Source organism: Tetrao urogallus, assembly GCF_951394365.1.
Source record: "Tetrao urogallus genome assembly, chromosome: 16".
NCBI classification, from domain to species: domain Eukaryota; kingdom Metazoa; phylum Chordata; class Aves; order Galliformes; family Phasianidae; genus Tetrao; species Tetrao urogallus.
In genome coordinates this window covers 1,037,762-1,059,968 of record NC_136829.1, presented here as the reverse complement: position 1 = coordinate 1,059,968, position 22,207 = coordinate 1,037,762, and the positions used below count along the sequence as shown (strand labels likewise).

The 22,207-nt window shown below is 53.0% G+C and overlaps 1 protein-coding gene across 1 annotated transcript in view; it reads left to right on the top strand.

Annotated features, from left to right (window-relative positions):
* Nucleotides 1-13,431: 13,431 nt before the first annotated feature.
* LOC306952825 (rho GTPase-activating protein 39-like) overlaps nucleotides 13,432-22,207 on the top strand; it is a gene marked incomplete at both ends in the record, with an annotated part of 41,804 nt that continues 33,028 nt past the window's right edge. Inside the window, 9 exon segments of the mRNA XM_079543585.1 lie at nucleotides 13,432-13,454; nucleotides 13,456-13,547; nucleotides 13,550-13,675; nucleotides 13,678-13,792; nucleotides 13,794-13,842; nucleotides 13,844-13,898; nucleotides 13,901-13,932; nucleotides 13,935-14,033; nucleotides 14,036-14,130. Coding sequence (XP_079399711.1) covers nucleotides 13,432-13,454; nucleotides 13,456-13,547; nucleotides 13,550-13,675; nucleotides 13,678-13,792; nucleotides 13,794-13,842; nucleotides 13,844-13,898; nucleotides 13,901-13,932; nucleotides 13,935-14,033; nucleotides 14,036-14,130 — 686 coding nt within the window.

Sequence of the window (22,207 nt, the reverse complement as noted above, 5' to 3'; positions counted from 1 at the left end):
TTTTAGAACTGAAAAGCAAGGCCTCTAGACATGAGCCATAGATGGAGAACTTTCCCCCACACGTGCCATGAATTTCTTTAAACCATGACAGTTCTTGCACCATGGTTGCAGGTACTGCTGTACAAGAACTGCACTTTCCAGCATAATTAAATCATTCCAAATTTACAAAATTCTTTAACTGTTCACCCATAACCTCTTAACTGAGATTACTGTACCAGGCTTCACCACCTCTAAGAACCAAGTCTCTCTTCCCCATTAGTACGCAACAAACAGAAGAAACCTTTGCCAGTATGGGAGCACTGGAAGTTCACATTCAATGGCTTACCATCAAGGCACACTAACCTCATTGCCAAAGTTACTGCCTCTGAGGCTAGTGTTACCACCAACACAGCCACCCTTAGTTTCTACCTAATGGCTACTATACTTTTTCTCAGAGCACTGACAGGTAGTTTTTCAAGTCCTGCTGATACCCATAACTCAACTGGCTGCTGCTCTGCTAACAGGAGGTACCACTAAGAGGAGCAGTATGATTAAGCACCACTAAAAAGCACCAGGTCAAAACGTGGTTTCAACACAAAACAATTCCATGAGTGGCAACTTCCACCCACAAAGGCTTTTTTGCCTGTGCACTTAGCCAACAGAACACATCCACATACGGCTGGGCAGGATTCTTCACACTTGAAGAGGAATGGCCAAGGGAGGTCAGGGACAGAACAGGGACAGCCCAACCACGAGCCCCGTGGACGAGCACCTCAGGAATGCCGAGTGCTGCGCCCACACAAATAGGTGTAAAAGCAACAACCATCTTACAGAGGGTTAAAAAAAAAGAAAAAAGCCTTATCACAAAGCATTCGGCCACAGGACTTACTGTTCCAAACAAAGAAAAAGCCACATGCTGTGTTCAAACAAAAAGTTTATAGAAAAGACTTTCCATTAAACAAAGACACCCCTCGTGACCCTGCACCACAACCAGCAGAGGACACAGAGGGAAGTGTTGCTCCACCACAGCCCTCTATTCCTACTTGTTCTGGGCTGTGTGCTGTCGGGCAGAGCCACAGGCAGTGCATGAGGTTATGGAGACCTTTGGCCTCAGCCCGTGCAATTGTACAATTCGTAAGCAGTGCAATACTGGTGTCATAGAACGCTTCCAACAACGTACCTTCTCCTTCTCTTAACACACAGACCCACTGACTCCACAATTCCAGCCAGAAACCAAAACACACATAGCTATTTTTCTAGTAAAAAATCACAGATAAGAATCCATAAGTTTTAAATGAGTATAAAATCGTAACAGATTTCCAAATATTCTTCATTAAATACCAAAAAACCGTAAAAGGCTACTTATAAAAGGCTTCGTTGTTTTTGTTTTGTTTGTTTGTTTTTTTAAAAGGAAAATAAAAGCTTTGTATGCTTGAAATCATTGGAGAAAGAAAAAAATAGGAATGAATTATACTTGAGACTTCCACAGTCAACAAGAAGCCTAAAAGAAAGTAAGATTTACTACTGCTGACTTCATCAATATTTCACAACGTAAATCCATCCCTCTTTACTATACTACCATAAGTAACAAGAAGTTTAAAATACCAATTCGGTCCGCGTTTTGGTAACAAGAGGCACGGAGAAGCTTCACCAACCGGGCTACGAGCACACAGCTTTGGCCGCACGACGCCCCTACCGCCCACATTCGCACCCCGGCACTCCCAGCGCTCCGTGCGCAGCCAAAGAGGAAGGAAATCGAATTCGGTTCTCAGCGACGCCGCCACAAGGCCGAGCCCCGCCCCCCCCCCCCCCCCCGAGCCGAGGTCCCGCTCCGCAGCCATCCGGGCCTCAGGGCCGCGCTCAGCTCCCGGCCCCGCGCCTCGACGGCCCGAGGGCCGCTCCCCACGGGTGGCAGGGCCGGGTCGCACAGCGCCATCATGGGGGGACTCGGAGAGGGACAAGGCGGCGACGGGAACAGCCGGACCCGCCCGCTACGTGGCCGCGGGAGCAGTCGAGGCCGCACGGCCGGGACGCGAGACGGGGAGCGGGCTGAGCTCCGCAAGCCCGTGCCGAAAGAACGCGGGCTGGACGCCGCAGGGAAACCGGCGGCTGGGCCCGAGAGCGCGGCACGGGGCGGCCCTACCGGAGCGAGGAAGCCGCGGCGGCAGGAGACGCGGGCCTCGTCGCCCCGCGGGCCGGGCCGCGGCTCACCCGGTACGCGACCCGGCGCCGGCCCGGCGGTTACCTGCGCCGCGGGCAGCCGCTGTCCTCGTTCGGGTGTCCGAGGCCCGGCGACGGCAGCGAAAGCTCCGGGCTCTGGCGCTGGCTGCGTTGACGGTGGGGGATGGGCACGAGGGCTCGGCAGGCCCCTCCGAGCGGTCAAAAGGCGGACGGACGGCGCCGCTCGGCCGGCCGCGGAGGCGGCAACCGGCAAAGAACGGCACGATCGTGACGAGCGGTCCCCGGACCCGGGCTGGGCCCCGGCTCTGGCCGCGGCGGCTGCTCCCCGAAATGGCGCCCGCCGCGTCTCGCTGCTCGCAGGCTCCGCAAACGGCACGGGGGCGCCCAGTACCCGTCGCAGGGGCTCTCGCGAGACACAGAGCCCGGCCCCGCGCCAGCCACCTCTCGCGAGACAGTGCGGCCGGAAACCAGCGCTCAAACGCTCGCGAGACTCGGTAAGGGCTGCAAGACCACCATTTCTGCTCCTCTGTGCTCTCGCGAGAGTGCGCGCACCCGCCGCGGGAGGTCAAAGGTGACCCGTAGGGATTTAAATTCAGCGCCGCCATTTTTCTTGTGTGGCTCCTTGGGGGGCTGACGGCTGACGGCTGACGGCTGACGGCTGACGGCTGACGGCTGACGGCTGACGGCTGACGGCTGACGGCTGACGGCTGACGGCTGACGGCTGACGGCTGACGGTGGTTGCCGTAGTTTTGTGTCCTTTCTTAGTTACTGGGCCTGGAGGTTGCTTGTGGCGTGTTTGCAGGAAGGGCCCTATCTGATCTCCTGTGAGCTGTCTGTTGGGCTGCCTGTGACCACTCTTGAGCTTTAGCGGCCCTAGCAGTCCCTGCTCACTTAATTGTTTTTACAGTGTTGTTTGTTTTCTTTTAAGGGAGTGTGCTCACTGCTCTCCTGCACCCCGGATGGCAGCTCAGAAGGGTAAAACGTATCTTTTGTGTAAGGTGTTCTATTCTTTACTTTTTCAACAGTGTGTACATTGGCCTTGTGCTGGTGGCTGTGGGCTCAGAGTCTTTGCTCTTTTTTTATGCTGAAGCATCTACGTGATTATCCCTACGAAGTATTCCTGGATAGTTACAGCTCTGATGTTAAGCTCTAAGTGAGAAAGGTCCTCTCGCAGTCCTTTGTCATCTGGGGCCTTTTACCTAAAGAAATGGAAAAGCTTAACTTTAGAGAGATAAAAAGGAACTGGGCAAGATAAAGTGGACCCAGGATAGGAGGAACAGAAGCTGGGAACCTGCAAAGCCAGCTCAGGCTGTTAGAGGACAACTTTAGGCCATACTGCATCTGGTAGATCTTGTCAGCCATCCAAGGTATGCTTCCAGAGAGGCTGTGAACAGTGACTGATGCAAAGCTTCAGTGGTGCTGTAGCTCTGGTGTCTGTTAATCAACAAAATATGCATGTGTTGCCAGCTGGGAAGTTTTGTTGGCAAAGTTGCAGGCACACACAGGTGTCTTGTCCAGCTTGAGCCTATTTTCTGTGGGAAAGCCTTGTTACTCCATTTTTTGAGCAAGGTTCTTTAAGAGACTAAGAAGTGTTACTTTTCCAAACATTTGGTAGAAGTGTAGATCACCACAGTAATGAGTTGAAGGAGGGATCACTGCAAAGGCAAGGTATTTGCCTAGACCCATCTCCTTATCTTGTGAATACTATTCAGGCCTGTTTAATTACAGCAAGCAAACTTAGGGAGGAAAAGTTCTCGCAAACTATGCTTGCAACATTGTGGTAGGGTCAGAGTAAGGCCCCCTGAAGCCCCTCCAACCCAGTTCCAGAATTTTCTAAATCTTGAACTGCTCTTGCCACAAGAGTAGGATCATACCTTGATCACAATGTTAGAGGGCAGCTGATGAGTATCTGAGACCCTAGACTCATTTCTGGAATGTTCTGAAGGACTCAGCTTCTCCTTAGGAAGAGGAGGGACATCAGCACTGCTCAAGGATCAACTCTGGCATCGCTGGATCCAAGAGCGGTGACTGCATCTTTCTCTCTGTGTCCCCCCCCCCCCCACCTCTCCTTTCAAATTATGTTGTTTACCAGAAACAATATATTCTGTGTAAGCCATTAGACATCAGTATCCAAATATCTGCCTGAGTTTGTTACATCAAACAACTTCATGCTTACTTGAGATCCCAGTCCATCCTTATACATCCTTATACATCCAAGTCCCAGTGTAAGCAACATGTTTTGGCTGACAGTAGCAAGTGAGAATTGCACAAAGGATGTTATATAAACCAGAGGAGCTCATGACAGTAACTGTCGTGGAAAGTGCACAGCCTATGTAAGCTGTGTCCAGCATAGGAAATCCTGAGCTGTGTCTGTTGCAGCCTGACAGCACAGGAGGAAGCCTTACCTTGTTAATAATGTTCTTTCTTTCTTGGGTGAAATGGATGATGGTTGGGGATAGTGTTAGGCTTGTTTATTGTAGGAGAGAGCAAAATGTGTTGGGCAGGAAGTTGAAGCTGCCAGTGTTCCTTTGTGTCTGGTTCTTCTGATGTAATGACTGACAGTGGCTGTGTCTTCATGGTGTCTGTTCCTCCCTTTGGCTAAGGGCTCTGACATGATTCCTCAGGCTTAAGACCAGCAACACCTGATGGTGTCACTGCTGAACCCTTCTGTAGGAAGCTTTCCCTGGTTAAGGGATGCCCATATCTGACAGCCTTTTGCCTGCCATAGACCCAGGTACATCTAAGATTGTTGGTAACCTGGCCTCCTCTTGCAGCTTTTGGCCGAAGCCACTGCTGACTGCCATGTAGAGTCTGCAAGCACCTTGGGGGCAAATGGTTTAATGGAAAAAGTACAAGTGTCTTGTGAGATGAAGCCTGATTGTCTCAGTAATAGTGCTTTGTTTCCCCTGGAAGACCACAAAATGGCACATTCGTATTTACATTTAATTCAGTAATATTCTGGAAGTTTGAGCCAATTCCTCAATACAGTACACTGTGGCACCGAGTGGTTTCGTACTGAAGCCAGCAGCAGACAAGCATTAGTGACTGGGCTTAGGGCATTTTTTTCTCTTATGAGTCTGGAACAGTTTATAGAGAAGATTTAAACAAACTTTGTCTTCTGAAACTCTATTTTTTTTTTCCATAGCTAATGGAAATACAATGGGGGGCAGCTACAAACTCAGGTCTATAGGCTTCCAAATCAGAATGTATTTTATCACGCTGCATGGTGCTGGGCTGAGCAGTGGTGTCACTTGGCTGGTTCTCCTTTCACTGAGACATTTCTTAGCAAAAGCGTTCATGGGTAAGGGCCGGGCTGGGCCTGCAAGGGAGGCTTGCTGCCATTCCTGCAGTGGGCGCTGCAGGATGCACTGTTTGTGGCACAGGTCAGTGTGAGAGACATGGAGACAGTGCTACGAGCACCAGTGCCGTTACCGCTGCAAGGAGGCACCGGGGAGGTCCGGAGCAGGAATTCAAGTCGTTCGAGGATGCTGTGTGGGTGCTGAGAGCTCTCGCAGTTGAAAACTCAGAAAGGAGCTGAAATAAAAAAACATTTGCGCCTTCCCACACCGGGAGTCGAACCCGGGCCGCCTGGGTGAAAACCAGGAATCCTAACCGCTAGACCATGTGGGACTGCATACTAGGTGCGTCTGCTGCGGCGTCAGCTTCCTGCGCTCCGCCTGCGGTGCAGCGCCACCTACCGGCCGGGTCCCCGCACTGCTGCGCCGACCGCGCGGGCAGAGAACTGCGAGGACGGCGTAGTGCGGACCGCACCGCCCCGCCACCGCGTGCCCGGGGACAGCGAGGGCCGGGGCGCTCAGAGTCAGCGCACCTGGCTCATCTCAATCTGCCAGCATGTAAAACTTCCCCTGCGGTTTGAAAGTTCGAGTGTAAATAGGAGTAAACAGGAAAAAACAAGTAATAGGGCTGCTGTAATGAGCGCTCTTCGAAACCAGTCCCAGGGATGTACCTGGGCGAGCGGACAGGCTGCGGAGGCAGAAAGCCGGTCTGTAATGGGCCCCGCGCCGGGTCTCGTGTCAGCGTGCCATGCAGACCGGGTCTGCGATCCCAGCAGGCACCAGCTGCCCGGGGAGAGCTGAGCCATTGGTGCTGAGAGGTGGGAGGGACTTCGATCAGAACCGTGCTGGTAAGAGAGCGCTGTGGGACCGGGAACGTCGTAGGTGTGATCCGGTATCATTGAAAGAGCAGCTACACAGAAATCCCTCCCAAAAGAGCTAATTTAAAAAAAAAATAATAATAATAAAAAGACTAAGCCAAATGGAGAACATGCTTGCAAAAACCTCTTGTTTCACGAGAAGCAAAACTATTCTAAGAATAGTCTCAAATGGCCGCAAAGCTTGGCAAAGAAAGATGTGAAATACTAAATTAAAGATACAGTGCTCTTAATGATGCAAAGCTGATGCGGACCATGTCTGTTTGCCAGTAAAGAAGATCCCAGTCAAGTTCCAGGCTGTCCAAAGGCTCAGGAGTGGAATTGCATGTGCCCATGTGTGCAGGTGCTGCTTCCTGCAGGATCAGAGCTGCAGCCCCCGGCCTTTGCAGGGCGCAGGGCTGCACTGCTTCGTGCTCCTGCTTCTTCGGCAGGAGAAGGTTAGAGCCTGTTTCTGTGAGGTCAGTCAGGCTTTGGCACAGCTGTGGCAAGATCTGGGCTTCCGTGCACTAGCCTGCCTGTCCTCAGCTTCAGATCTGCCTGGGTAAACACATCTGTGCTGCAGATGAAGACACTGTGTTCTGGCCTCCCAAGGGCTGCTCCTTCACCTGGGTGCACTCTGGTCTTACAGAAAGCTCTCCTCTCCTGATTTGCACCATCCAGCAACAATTTGGGGATCTATATACGGGCCAGCAATGAGTTATTTGCTGGGGTGCTGCTTCAAGGGATCTGTTGGGTTTCCAGGGGAGCTCTCATGCTCATCCTGCACAACCATGGAGGGCCAGGCCTTGAGGAGGGGCTGGGGCTGGGCTGAGATGCGTCTGCTGAGAGTAGGTGATGCTGCCCAGTTGCGTCAGGGATGTGTGATGACTGTAGAGAATAGGAGAATTTGCCACCATCAATAAACTTAAAGAACTAAGTTGTCATTTTTTTATTGCTGTCATAGGACAGGTAGAGAAACTTGGACAGCTCAAATGCAAATCTTTTAACCTTTCTTGTTCTCTGACTTTGAAATTCACGTCCATCACAGTCCCACTGCACTGTGGGTGCTCTGGGAACAGGCCTCGTTTACATGGTCCCATAAAGCAGCTGTGTTCAGAGTTTGCAGGCAGTGTCACTATCATCTGCATCTCAGCGTTTCAAACTGCCCTGCTGGGGCATCTGAGGCCCCATCCTTGCAGGTGTCTGAGGCCATGGCTGGGTGCTGGGCAGCCTGAGCTGGGGGGCAGACAGCACAAGGCATGGCTGGGGCTGGGGGGCCTTTCCATCCCAGCAGTGCTGGGATTCTATGAATTCCTGTCCAGCAGCGCTGTGGGGGCAATAGCTCTTCTGCAAAAAGCTTCTGGGGGCACACGTGCTGCTTCCAGCTGGAGTCTCTGCAGAGCTGGCAGCGCCCTTTGGGCTGAGCTGACCATCTGGAGGAAATGCTGTCAAAAAGCTGATTTTGCTAAGTCATCCCTGTATCACTGCTGAAGAACAGTGTGCAGGAGCAACCTCTTGCACTGACCACACAGGGATCCCCAGTAAATGCAGATCCTGAAAGCTGGGGAAGGCAATGTGTGCTGGTGTCCAGCTCACTCATATGGAAAAGAAATGGCCTTCACCCTGGGTAGACTCTGCTCAGCAACAGCGAACCCGCCACGGTGTTATCAACACTGCTTTTATTACAGATTCCCAAACACAGTGTGATACAGGCTGGTAAGAGAGAGTTAACTCCATCCCAGCCAGATCCAGTGCAGCACAGAATACAGTACAAGCTGCCTGGGAGGTGACAACAGCTCACACTACCTCTGGTACCAGGCTGTGTGTCAGCTGTGCCAGCACCATACATCCCCAGCCAGACATCGTGTCAGCGTGTCAGTCATCCCCAGTCAGACATATCCCCATTGCCAGAAAAGACTCCAGTGCTGTTGTGTCACCAGACAGCTTAGATACTGAGGATGGCCTTACTGTTGTAGCACCACCTGATCTGGAAAGGTGCTGGCAGTCTCTATAGTTCAGAAACATAACTTCTCCCTGTGGTTACAAAGTGGAGCAGAGAGTTTGCTGCCATTCCCAATGGCTTTTACAGGACCATGGCTGGACCATGAGAAAAGATGAAGGATATAGAGCAAACAAGCACTTCTTATACTCAGTTTAGGAATGTTATCAGTGAGTATTAGTAAACAGGCAGCGTGCAGGCAGGACTCAAGACATTATCTTCAGTGAAATGGATTAACCTCAATTAATAAAAAAAAAAGTTGTCATCATTTCAACAAAGGAATATGGTAAGAAAAGCAACCTACAGATACTTCAGTTGGAAACATCTGTAAACAACAAAATGGAGCAAATCTGTCTGTGATGGTGAAGAACAACAAGAATAATGGAATAAAACTGAGAATGTGTAATGCACTCCCCTTAGCAGGAAGGGGAATTCTGGATGACGGCTCAGGAGACAGCAGGACCAGCAAGAGCCTGTGCACTCATGGGCATGCTGCAGGAGACCCTATAAATCCCCTTCTTCCTTTATCTCCATAGTTCTGGTGGTGGGACTTTCTGTCCAGGTTTCTCACAGAAATGGTAGCCCGATTAATTTGTCAAAGGTTGTAAGAAAACAAAACAAGAAAACAAAAAAACAAGGCTGCAGGATTAGCTTCAGCATTTGCAGGTTCTTTCTGCTCTGTTCTTGGCAAGTACCATCCACAGTATTACATTGCCTGGCACGGCCATCAGCCACAGACAGCTCCGGCAGCTTGTGTAGCCTGGCGGGAGAGGGAACAGCGAGCTGAAGTGTGATGGGACACCAAGGTCACCACCACTCATGTTGCTACTCGGGTACAGCACTGCTGTTCCCACTGCTAGCCTTGGCCACCCACCTCTGGTGGCATCCCCTGCGCCAGGCACTGTACTGCAGCTGGTGCTGGGACTTGTGCAGCCGAGCCACGCACAGTGCTTAACGTCCCCTATGTGGGAGAGAGAACCGCTGGCTGGCTTGTGGTCTGGCTGATGGGTCAGCCCTTAGGGGGCAGACTGAAAGCAGCAGAGCTCTCACTGGGTACAAGGAGGTGTCAGTCATGGATTAGAAGTCCCTTAGAAGCTCTAACTGATCTGGTGGTAAGGTGATGCATCTCATTTCAGAAATTTATCTGCTCTGTTCTCTCTGTGCTCCAGCCTCGCAGGAGACCCTGGGAGTCCTGAAGCAAGGCAGGGCATCTCTGCTGCGGACTTCTTCCCAACCATCGTTACCAGAAACTTGAGGGTTTAGTTCACAGAAAGTGACTTGAGAGCAAGGCTTCCCATCCAATTCTGCCTAGCTTTGGGGCGAGGACTACCAGGGACAGCAGGTTTGGGGGGCATTCCCACCTCCACCTTCCTCCCCACTTCTCTCCCTTCGTGTACAGTTCTGGTTTCTGGCTCTGCTCCTCACCCCTGGCACAGTGGTGGCCTTATCATCCAGCCTGGCAGAACACCTCACTCCTGCTTACGACCTGTTCAACAAGCTGATGTAGTTCACTCATCTGGACAAAGGAATGAAGAGCAGCAGGAGGAGCAGGACTTGAAGCACAGGGAGTCCTCAGCTCAGCTATCTCACCCAGCTGCAGCCATGTGTCCCCTCAAAGGGCCTGTAATCACTGTCTCTGATGTTCTTCCCCTCTTCCTAGTCCCCTGTAAAAAGGCAGAGCTCTCCCATACTGTGGGGAGCACTTACCCCTGCCAGAGCCCCCTCCACAGCTTTGCAGGCAGCCAGGGAGCCACAGAAGCAGGAAAGATGGCAGAAACCTCTGCTCTGTGTTTTCAGTCACAGTCTGTTTTAGAAAGCAAGAGAGGAAACAAAGAGCATTTGCTGTTCCATCTGTTTCCTGGTCCCATGCTGCTAAGGTTGGGTTGCAGCCAGCTGCTGCTATTGCCAATTGGTAACGTGATAGTGTGACTGCTTACTTTGCAAGGGAGCAAAAGATGGTAAGATGGAAAAAATCGGGACAGGATGATTTTTAAAAAGCCCCATTGCAGAACATCTGGCTTCTTATATACATTTACATCATGCCCATGATAAAAAAAACAAAACAAAACAAACCTGCTGATTGCTGCTTGAAACCACGTATTTTTACAAATGGCCAAATATTTCCAACCAGCTCTTTCCAAGTGACAGTCCTGGGCTATTTGATTTCTTCAGTCAGCTTCAAAACACAGACAGGGGTAATTAAGAACAGGGATGTTTTTTTGTTTGCTTCATACATGCTAAGGCCTTTGCTGGAAGAGGCCTCTCACAGTGCACAATCCAGGGAACCTCAGCCATCAGCTCACGCATCCAGGCCAGCCTGGTCCCATTCAATAAAGGATCTGAGACATTTTATGGAAGATGTCTGCCCTCCAAAATAATGGAGAATTCACATCTGCTTTGTTCAGTTTGAGCCTCAAGCCTCTCAGAAGGGATAAGAAGCACTCTGGTCAGAAGGCACCTTTGAAGGGCACTAACCCAAACCCTTGCTTAAGGGAGACCATCACTGATGGTAGATCTGGTCAGCTGTGGCTTTGTGTAGCCAAGCCCTGAAAACTCTGAGGACGGTAAGCTGTACCCCTGGTGAGCCAAACGCTTTGTCTTGATTACCGGTACAACAAAGCGCTGCCCATGGTCAGAAATCTTAGAATCATTGAGTCATCAACGTTGGAAAAGACCTCCGGGATCTTCTAGTCCAACCCCAACCCCACCATGCTCACTGACCGCATCTGTCTGTGCCACAGCTACAGACCTCACCCAGGTGCAGGCACTTGAAGAGGTGGTTTGGTGGTTCTTGGAACATTGTGGAGTACTATTGGGTCTTTCATTTTAAAACTGTGCTGCGTTGGGACTTGCCACAGCCACCAAGAGACAGAAGGGGAGGGAAAGAGATGAGAGGTAGAGCTGCCTCTGCTGAGATGGGGCCATACAAAGGTGGTTTGCTCCTCTGGCAATGCTCTTTGCTCCTATGTGCGGGCCCTGCTCCCTGGGTTAGGCACTTCAGTATCCAAGGCATTACTTCTTCCTGGAGCCTGCTGGGGCTGCAGCAGAGCAGGCTGCTCCTGGTCCTGCTCCCCATTCCAGCCCTAGGGCTCACAGTGTTGAATAGCATTAGGAGGGGGCAGGAGAGGAGAAAGCAAAGTAGTGTTGTAGCTGAAGGTGCAGTCCCACCATGCCAGAGAAGCAGAGCAGGTCCTGCAATGGTAACCAGCCACACCAGTGGCTGAGGCAGGCCCTGGGTACAGCCTGCCGGTGGTCGGGGCAGCAAGGAAGGCCTTTGTGCAAGGTCCTGATGATGTCCTGATGTGCAGTGTTTGCACAGGTCTGTCAGCAGAGCAGCTGCATGAAAAGAGGAGTGGGTGTACGACTCCTGGCACTGCTTCTTCCACCCAGGAGCAGCAGCTGAAGGAACCATTTGAGCGTGATCTCAGGCACCTGGCTCCTTTTGCAGTTGTTCAGCGATAGCTGTGGGAAGCGTCCTTCAGCCAAGAATGGACAGCAAGGGGATACCTTGGCCTGGAACCATTGGTCGGACATCTCTTAATTCATCTTGCAGTAACCCAGTGTTCACAGCCTCACAATTCACAAAGGCTGTTTCTTCCAGTGCCTGGTGGGAAATGTGGTTTCATTACTAGCAAAAGAGCCAGAGGTTCGTAACTGTCTGCTCTCAGAGACGCTGTGATGTCTTTGCCACGCTTTCAAAGACCATTACAGACATTTCATGTCTACCTCCTGCTGCTGACAGGGGTGTGCTGATGGCCAGCATTGCATCCAGCCAGCCTGATCCTCTGTGCCTGCCTCAGTGCAACCTGCCCACACCACACAGAAGTTTTCCTCGGCCCACAAGGCCTGGGCTATGCAAGCCTCAGGGAGAGCCACTGCAGAGGTCCTACAGAAGAAGCATTTTCCCTCAGCTGCTTGATCTTTCCCCTCCAGGATCTGCCTCCTCCTCCCGGAGCAGCACACACAGCTCACACCCACCAGCGCTCTGTGGCTCTCCCAAAAGTCACACCCTGCCCTGGCAGCTTGGTGCCCCTGTGCAAGTCCCAGCCTCGCTGTTTCACTCCTCCTGGTGTCCCTACAGCAGGGGCTCCGGTGACCTCCCAACCCCCAGCTGCTATTTTTAGTCTTCATGAGGCTCCTGCCAGTGCTGCAGTGTCAACCAGACTGCTAACATTTTTACACGCTGACTCTACCTCTACATGAGCCCTCGAACAGAGGCTGTCAGGCAGCTGTAAGCATTTTCCCAGATTTGCTGTGTCCCTCAGAGGACAGGTATAGCCTTTATTGGCAAAGGCAGACAGCATCTGCAACTCTGCAACGAAAGCTGCCAGGTTAACCACATTTTAGAGCTACACCAGAAACTTTCATTTTGAGTGTTAACTCCTGCTTTTCCCCTCTGCTGCTCCACGCCCCAACCCTGAGTTTTGCTGCCCGCAGCGCTGATCCCATCCTGCCTGCCCCGCGGTGCCACCAGGGATGTCCTCAGAGCTGCCGCAGGGCCCCGCTCTCCATGTGCACTGAATCCAGCCTGTGAGCAGGCGGCCATGATCTCACTGTCTCTCTATTTGTTATTTACAAGTGCAGGGGGACTTTGCTCAAATGTCTTCAGATTAAGTTACTCCAAAGTTATTCGGCAGTGCCAAAACAGCATCAGGGAGGCAGCACGGCAAGGGCTGTGTCTGGTGTACACTGATGGGCTGAGAGGGGTCATGCCTGGCCGTGCGGGAGCCCACAGACCCCTCTGCTGGAGGCAAAGCCCACCTGGTGTCTGCCATCTCACACTGCCACGGGCAGAGCCTGTGGAGCTCAGGCACCCCGAGGCTTTGCCTCCACATGGCGCTGTTCCTCCCTGGAGGGACAGGGCCTTGCCGGCTCTGCTGTGCCACTGGGTGATGTTCTCCAAGTGGTGCTGCCAAGGCTGTGCTGACCGAGCAGGGCTCAACTCTCTGCAGCACTCCTAGTCACAGGATATCAGAGCTCTGCCTTGTCTCGGGGTCTCTGAGTTGCTGTTGTCAGCATGCCGATGGCTGACATGTGCAGAGGCTGTGCCGGATGTTCCTGCACAGCCTTGGCCAGGCTGTCGGGGCTGATAGACACAGAAATCCTCCTCCAGACAGACGTGATGTGGCACAGGCCCCATGGACACACATGGCACAGCTCTGCTGTATGGATGCCCCACAGTGCCCACGTCTGACAGCCCGGCAGGGAGCAGCGCTCCGTGGCACCGAACCTCTCAACCCACAAAGCTTTGCCATTTCCCAGAGGGGATTTTTGTTCCCTCGTGGAAAAGGCACCGTCGTTCACAGCGAAGCTTCATTTCACGGAACAGAATGGGGTCCCACAGCTGATTTTGGGAGACACCGCACCCTCGGGCTCCCCATCGCTCCGTGCTGCTGCCAGAGCCCCGCGGCTCCCGCCGGGCCCCCGTTCTCCCTCAGCAGAGCCTTCTCTCCCCGCTCCATGTCCCCGGGCACCCCGCACCCCACCCGGACCGACCGCCCGAAGCGGACGCGCGGGCAGCAGCCGCCGCTCCCGAAGCGCTCTCCGCCGCCGCCAGGGGCTGCCCTCGGCCCGAGGGCCCCACGGCTGCTGGGGTCCCGAGCTGCGCCGGGCACCGCTGCCTGCCCCGCCCCGCCCTCGGCCCGGCCCGGCGCGGCGAGGCGGCCCCCAGCAGAGGGACCCGGGGAGCGGCCGGGGGGTCCCGGCGGCCGTGCCGAGCGGCGGGGCGGGGCGGGGCGGGGCGGGGCGGCGCGGCGGGTCGGGTTACACATCCTGCCCACTGCGGGCAGAGCCGAGCGGCGGCGCGGGCCATGGCGGAGAGGTGAGTGCGGCGGCTCCACCTGTTGAGGGCCGGGGCAGAGCCGAGCCGAGCCGCGGGTGGGGGCGGCCGTCCCGTGAGCCCCCGTCCTGCCCCGGCCGCTCTCTATCGCCTGTTGTCCGCTCGCGGCTCGTGAACAGGCGGTCCTGGGCTGCGCCGCGCTCGGCCCCGCGGTGGGAGCTCCGCGGGTTCCGGGCGAGTTTCCTGCCCGGCGAGGGAGCGGCTGTTGCGCTTCTTGCCGGAGAGGCGCAGCCGGGATCCCGGGGTTCACCTGGGCCCGCTCCGGGCCGCCCTCCTCCCCCACCCCCTGCGGTGGTTCCGTGGCTGTCCCGAATCGCCCCGTCCCGAAGGTCCCGCGGCCGCGGGGCTCGGCCTCAGTCGGGTTCCGCGGGCCGTGCTCATGCCCCCGCTGTTGCTGCCTTCCGACGTGACGGGCTCGGAGCGATCGGACGTTCCTGCGAGCCCCGCGCTCCCCAGGGCAGCGGCTCCCGGCTGGCTGCTCGCTCCTCTTTGTCTGGGGGAGAGAAGGGAGAGCCGTGCTGGCGCGCTGCCCGGCGGCTCGGTGCGAGGCACTGGGAACTATCCGCGTTCCTCGGGAGCGTGAAGTTTTTCCTCCTCTTTCGCGTCTCTTCCCGCAGCACGCTGTTCCGGTTAGTTAGCAGGGACGTGTCCTGAAGGCATCGCGCATCCCCCGAGCGGGGCTGCGGCACACCGGCAGCCAGCCGGTAGCGCGGGGTTGAGCCCCGCATCTGCCCGCAGCCGTCATCGCCGCTGCTTCTGCCTGTGCTGCTGGCGGCGATGGGGCTCGGGGATGCAGGGTGCTCCTTTTGGGGCACGGACCCCATGGAGCCACGGAGCTCTGGGCCGGCCCAGCTCTGCTCCTCGCGCCGCTGCTCCTGTCCCGTCCCCGCTCCCTGGCGCGTTGTTTGCCGGGTCGATGCGCTCTTTCCTGTCGGTTGGATCGAGGCTCTTTGGAGCGATGCTGAGGTCGGAATGGATCGTAGGAATGCGGATTTTGCAGCCAGGTTTTTGGTGGGATAGTTCACATGCCTTTGGTATTCACAACAGGTTTGCTTAGCCGAAACAGATGTCTTGGCCTTAGCTGGAAGCACATGAACTGGAGGGAAATCCATGTGTGCTGGCCTGGTGCATTTTGTAACCAGGAGAATTTTATGGCCCTCCTTGTGATGCAAAGGCTGCTTTCAGCCTGACAGTTACTGGATCTGCAGCTGAAAACCTTGCATAAGACTTGTGCATCTGGTGTGCCAACCAGAGTGCGGAATCTGGTTTGCTTGATGCTGCCCTACTTTAGGGGCAGATGTGTCCCATTCAGCTTATGTACCTGATCTCAAAAACGCGTGCCCTGCCGCGAGGTTGGAGGAAGGAGAGACTGAGGCTGCTGTGCTGAGCGGCTCATTCAGGAGGTAAGGAAACCTTGCAAGTTTCTGTGTATTTTGAGCTTCGAGGCATTCCTCTGGGGCCAGCTTTATAGGATCGGGGCAGCTGCCTGCTGTGATAAACAGGTGGAGGCTCGTGTACCAGAAACGGCTGCTTTTTTTCCCAGTAAAGCTCCAGGGAAGGATCCGGCAGCACTGCTGGGAGACTGAGAGTAGGACTGTAAGATCCAAATCGACTCTGATGGAATTGCTTCTATAATGAAAGATAAGGAAGCATCAGCTGCTGTAGGATTCTGGCTTTTTTTGACCCATGAGGCTTTCCTTGTCTTTTTTTTCCCTTCCTTTTCCCCCAGCACTATGGCTTAATGAATATTCACGAAGAGTTCCTTTGAAGTTGTGAAAAGATGAGTCATGTATGTATTTCTTGATAGGTAAATGCGCTGGTAAGCGTGTGGTTTGGTTGCCATTTTACCCCTGAGAAGCAGGCTGTTCAGCTCGGTGCTGGCGTGGCTCAGCGTGGTTTTGGCTGTTGGAACCGAGGAGCCCCAGGAAGCACATGTGGAGATGGTGCAGAGTGCTGGGCTGTGGGCCCTGCTGGGTGGGGAGAAGGATCGCCCCGGGTGCCTCGGAGGGCACTTGTTTGGTGGGAAACCTGCAGGTCTGCTGCCCTTTTAATCTGATTAATGCAAGATAAAAAGGATTCTTGCTCTTTACATTCTGATTACAGTGATACTGAAAGTAAGGCTCTTAATTTTGCTGTTAAATCTCAGTATCCTGAGTAATGAGTTTGTTGGAGCTAATTAATTCTGGGTTTAATATGCTTTCAAATACCAGAACTAGACCAGCTTGCGTGGGGTTGTTTTTTTTTCTTGTTGGTGTTGTTTTCCCAGCAGCTTTAATTTAGCAGTGAGTGAAAGCGCCCGCAGCCCGGCAGCCTCCCAGCGCTGTGGGCTGGCTCCTGCGGCAGCGCTCACTTGTGGCTTTGCGGTCGAGGGCTCTTCTGGTTTTGACAGAGCATCTGAACCTCCTGCTGATGTTCAGCCCGGGTCCCTGCGCGCATCCTCTGATGGGCTCTGAGAGCCCTGTTCTGCTTCGTGCTCATCTTAGCTGTCTTACGTAAGCCCCTGAATGAATAAATGTTTTCTCTGTAGTGAGCCGTGACCACAGGAGAAGCTTCTGCTCCCAGCAGCTTATCCCACGCTCGCCTGCTGGGTGAGCCTATTCCTGGCTGAGCGCTCTGGTCCCTGCGCTAAGTGAGCCAGGTTAGTAAGGTCTCTGCTTTCTCAGAGATAAGCGCAGGTGTCGGAGGTTATCAGCAGGCTGACCCCTGCTCCGTGCAGCGTGCTGCGGGAGCCGTGAGAGTGCCAGCGTGATTTACTCGGGGTGTGGTGGTTTAGGGCAGGGGGTGGAAGCAGGAGGGTGCTTTCTCTCCAGTGGCTCTGCTGCTGGGCAGGGGGTGGAGGGGGCGCAGGCTGTGCAGGACCAGGTGGTCCTCTGGTCCACCGTAGGGCTGTCCTTTCCCAGCTCTCTCAGCAGGCCCTGCTGCTGCCCTGAGGGTGGATCTGTTGCTTTGGTGTGTGACTATGCAGATAAAGCCTGGTCTTTGAGAAACACCTTCAGACACACCAGACTCTTCTGATGGTAACTAATCAGAAGTTCAAAGGAAAGAAGCAGCATTTCCTCCTTCTCTGTGGTCTCCTTTCCCAGTGCTTCCATTCCTGTTGTACTACCCAAGTGGCTTCCTTGGTGGGTGATGCAATTAGGAGATGCTAGAAAGCTTTCATCAGGTAAATACGTCAGATTTTGAAGTGTTCTATTTAGGCTTGAACAGTCCTTTCAGATAGAGTACAATAATTTGTGCCTTGTTGTGACATGTCTCCTTTAAAAAGCCCTCCAGGCGGATTTGAGTAGTTAGTGAAGCACCTCTTGTTTGTAATAAAAATAAATTCCAGAGCAGACATTGGGATGATCTGGTTTTAGCTGGATTCCTAGAGGGTTTCCAAGCTCTACTGTTGTAATTTACATATTTGATGTTAATTCCTCTCTGTCCAGGTAAGCAGAGAGGCAGTTCACTTGTGGAAAAAGTGGCTGTAATGATCAAGCTGCTTACTGTACCTCTTCAAAGCTCAGACATGAGCGCCTGCTGAAGTAAGTGCTCCGATTTATTTTTCACACATTTCATGGGGAAGAGTAGTTTTCTGCTTTGTGCGACTTCTTGAAGCAGTTAATGCTTTCCTCCTCCAAAAACCAACTGAAGCAGCAGACGTGGGGTCCATCTGGCTCACACATCTGGAACTAGACACTCTAGTCAAGAGAAATGTGTTCGTGCTTGGTGTTTTTCCTGCAATCGGTCTTTCCCTCATGGGAAAACCTAACAAATATGATTGTTTGGGATATATTCTCTCATCATAATTACTGTTCCAAGTGCTTGAGGTTACTGATGTACGGAATAGCACTGCTTTATATTTCCAGTTGAATGCTGACCAGCAGGTTCCGGTGTAGGGGTTAGCAGGTGTATCCTGGGTACTGTCCTAAGTGTTCTTCTCTGCACATGGTCAGCTGGCATTGTTTGGGCTGTGTGATAACCCAGACAGGTTTGGGAAGCTTTTAATGGGGATACTGAAGACCCAGATCACAAAACTTCTAAAACAGAGGTTTATCAACATCTTTTCAGTCACGGAAGGCAAATAAAGGGCTGATCCTCCATAGAGGAGCCGTGAGCTGAGCTCTTGCTCATGGAAAGTCTGTGATGTGCGATGAGTCAAGGATGACAGCAAGCACCCTGCTCCCACATGTGCTGTTCCACCTTGGAGCTGGGTGCTGCTGGGCCCCTCTAAACTGATCTTTTTCTTAGCTGCAGGGTTTATGATCTACTAAGAACAAACAAACCTGCCCTGGGCTTGTTTGTGTGTAACTTGGCAGATGTGGGATGCTGCCATAAGGCACTTTGCTTTGGCAGATGGGGCCGCTTCCTACCTGGGCAAACAAGGTTGCTGCTTTCTGGCTGGAAACCCATGAGAGGAGCAGAAAAGATGCAGTGTAGTGGGGTTTTGTGTCTTCTCAGAGGGCCAGTTGCTCTGTATCAGGGATAAAGCAAGAATAACTTCTTCATTCTGTAGGTCTGTTTTTTGTTTTTTTTGTTACGTCTCTGTCACTTGTGATATTAAGAGAAACCCCGTCTAAATTGGAAGCATGCTCAACAAGTCTTCAACCAGGTGAGGTTCAGCCATGCTGCTGTGTGTGACTGCAGGCATCGTAAGGCATTGCACGTGACTTTTCACGTGTAGCAGCAGCCAGGACTTGCTTTAAAAGAAGGGTGGGTTGTCATGAAATTCTTTCAGTAACAAAGTGAAGCCTAGAAAGGAGTTATCATTGGAAACTCGATGGTGAAGTAATTAAGCACAGACCCCGGGATGAAGCGGTGCTGCACGGTGTTACCTACTCACGGCTGCTGATGACGGCTTTTGGGGCTGCTCCAGCCAATTGCTCTGGCCCAGGTTTGCTGGCTGCAACCAGCTGTTCTGGTGCCTGTTACTTCCCCTCTTCACCTGCTTGCGCAGCACTGTTCCCCTGGTGTGCATTTGGGGTGGTGTGGGAGGTAACAGGTACCTTGCTGGTTCCAGCCAGGAAGGAAGTGTGGATGACTCCTGCTGCTGGATGGCTGACTGCTGCTACCCAGGCTCCCTTAACATGTGTTTAAACAGTGGCTCAACTTCCAGCTTTTAGTTTCAACGTGCTTAGCTTGTCGTAAAACTGTAAATGCTTTCTGTAGTGCTATCCTGGTATGCCTGCTTCCTCTTCACAGATAGTGTAGTTCTTTGGTTGTCCTTTGATAACTCCCAATATCCAGCTGTGCATCAGGCACACTGTCTAGTTCTTTGTTCCCTAGCCATAGTGATTAGGTTTGGGCTCTACTTTTTTTTAAATTATTATGTATTTTTATTTTTTTATTAGTCCTTCTGCTGCTCTAAGCTGTCATGAGCAAAGCAACTCTGAATGTTTTATGAATTCTTGGTGATGAATCAACAGCAAGTGAAGAAAGGGATGTGAGGGTGCACAGCCTGGGGCGAGTCTGAGTTCGCTGGGTGCATGTCTGGCACAAGCAGTGCTTCTTGCCTGCCTAAGGACAGGTGCTGTGTACATCAGATGTGATGGCGTGTTCTCTTAGTGATTTGAACTGTCCTAATGCAATGGGTTGTCTTGTTATTGTGTGACTGACTGGGCTGTGGTACAGAGAAGGGATGTGAAGGATGTGGTGTTGGGGCTGCAGCTTTGTGTCTGTGTTGGTGCTCTGCTGGCTCTCCCCTTCGGGCTTCACCTGTGAAGAGTGCTAATAGCAGAGGGTTATGATATCAGCTTGGAAACTCTTGGTACTAGAGTAAAGGTACTGTAAATTTCACAAATTGGGTTTTAAAATCACTGAAAATGAGGATGGAAAGCCATCATGGTTCTCCTTTCTGTACTGTGGGTTTAGAAGCTGCTGAGGACATGCCTGGTGTCCTGTCAGCTCTGCTGAATTTGCTAGAGCTGTAAATTAAAACAAAGTCTTGTACCCCAGTTTGAGGTTTTGGAGACTGAAGCCTTCTCCAAAGAAAAGGGATGGCTCACAAAAGCAAGGGAAAACCAGCTGCTGATTTCATCTGTAAGCTACACAAGTTTGGGCACGGTTTGGGGGGCACTGGTTTCCTTACGGTGCTGGGAATGCAGGCTGCAGAAGGAGCGTGGGGGAGCAGCCGAGGGGGGTGGGATTAAAGTTGCTGTTCAACCCTGGGCTGAGAGCTTTTCTCTGAAAGTGCCAAGTCGTGATCGTCTCCTGTGGTCCCTCTGTCCTTGTGCCACAGGGGAGACTTCAGGTACTCTGTGGAGACTTGGCCATCAAATGCCCAAAGTCCACTAGAAGAGCGCAGCTCGGGGGTAAAGCTGCTTTGCTGGGATCTCCTGTTGGAGTGGCTCTTGTTGCTGAAGTGAGCAGGGCTGGAGGAGTGCCGTGGAGGAGGAGATGTCCCCTGAGTCTCTCTGGCTCCCACATCTCCTGCCTGGACCTTCCATGAGTGGCTCTGCAATGCAATGCAATGTCTGCTGGTGCTGCCTGTGCTTGTTCCCCCCGCTGTGCCTGTGTGCTTGTACTTTATTTGGTTTTGGAGGGATGAAATCACTTTTGTCTCTGTTTGGATAGGGAAAAGCTTCTGCTCAGCTGTGTGAGCTGTTTGTATGCGCTTGCAATGGCAGCAGTTTCTCAGTAACTGCGTGTTGTTGGTGCAGGATGAGCTTGCTGAGGGTTAGAGGGAAGCTTTGTCTTTCTCCAAACATAAAGTGAAGATCTCAGGCTAAAAAGGGTTGAGAGCTGGGTGACTGCCATACAGCTTGGAGCTAAACACAAAATGTAGGAGTGGGCGACAGAAGTGTTTGTTCCTGCCAGGCTTGGGAGCTCTGGGCTGCATGCTGGGGTTCAGCACGGTTTCAGGAGATGCTCCCAAATGGGACACCGTGTGTATCTTGTACTCGGGGCGCTGAAATAGAATTTCCCCACAGCTGGTGGCATCAGCTGCACTGCTGTGTGCTTCCTTGCTTTGGTGCCTGCTGGGAGCAGAGGCCAGGCCCCAAAATGCCAGCCACCCCTTGAAAGGGTGCACACATTTAATTAGAACCTCTGCTATTGGCGATAGCGCGATGTTCTTCAAGGTGAATATTCGGGGCTGTTTGGAGCACAGCTAGATTGCTTACAGGGCTGCTGTAGTGCTGCTTTCCTGCCCTCCGCTCCCAGCTGGTCCTGGGTTGGAAGCTGCACTTTCTGTTGTCTCCTGGCAAGGATTTGATGAGGTTGTAGATGTGATGTGAATTAATTAGTTTCCCCCAAACTCCCATTCTGGCGCTGCTCTGTGCCCTGGAGCCCACAGGCAGAAGCTCCCTTCCCTGGGGAAGGCCCTTCCACGAGCACAGGTGGCCTTGTGCTGCCCGGGGTGTCTGTGCTGGCTGCTCTTGGTGAAGGCGAGGCTGTCTGTGGGCACCCGGGATGGAGGATGAAGGGAAGTGCAGCTCTGGCACTGGGGTGCAGCTCTGGCACTGGGGTGCAGTGGGCAGCCCCGTCCCTCAGCTCCGTGCTGAGCAGGAGCTGCAGGAGCACCGGCCTTCATTTCTTTCAAGTCCGCGCCTGCTGAATGGTGACAGAAGACATCAAGAAAAGCAATGAGCAGCTGGGAGATGAGAATCTTCTTTTTTGCTTTGGGCAAAAATTGATTGGTGACTTTTAAATTCAAAGCTGTCCCTGCCTGAGCCTGCACTGCAGTGTGCTGGCAGCCGGGCTGGCCTCACAGCTCCCTCAGGACCTCTGCAAGGAGCCACGTGGGCATCGGCACTGCTCTGTGCACAGCTGTGCTGAGCGTGCGGGAGGAGCTCCAGGCTGGGGCTGCTGGTGGTGTGGGGCACGTGAAGCTGGGGTTGCCCGTGGTGCTGTCCTGCCTGGCCCAGCATCCATGGCAGAAGCTGCAGACGTCTTACTTTGGGCATCTGGGAACTGGGAGTGTGGAGTTACTTCTGGAAAATCGGTACATACGTGTCCAGGAGCAGCCAGCGTAACTCTAAGCCCAGGGATGTGATGAGCAGCATTAATAAAATTGATGAGACTTGTCTGCTCTGCCACAGGACTGGCACCCACCCCTGAGTCTGCTAAATGGGGCTTCCTC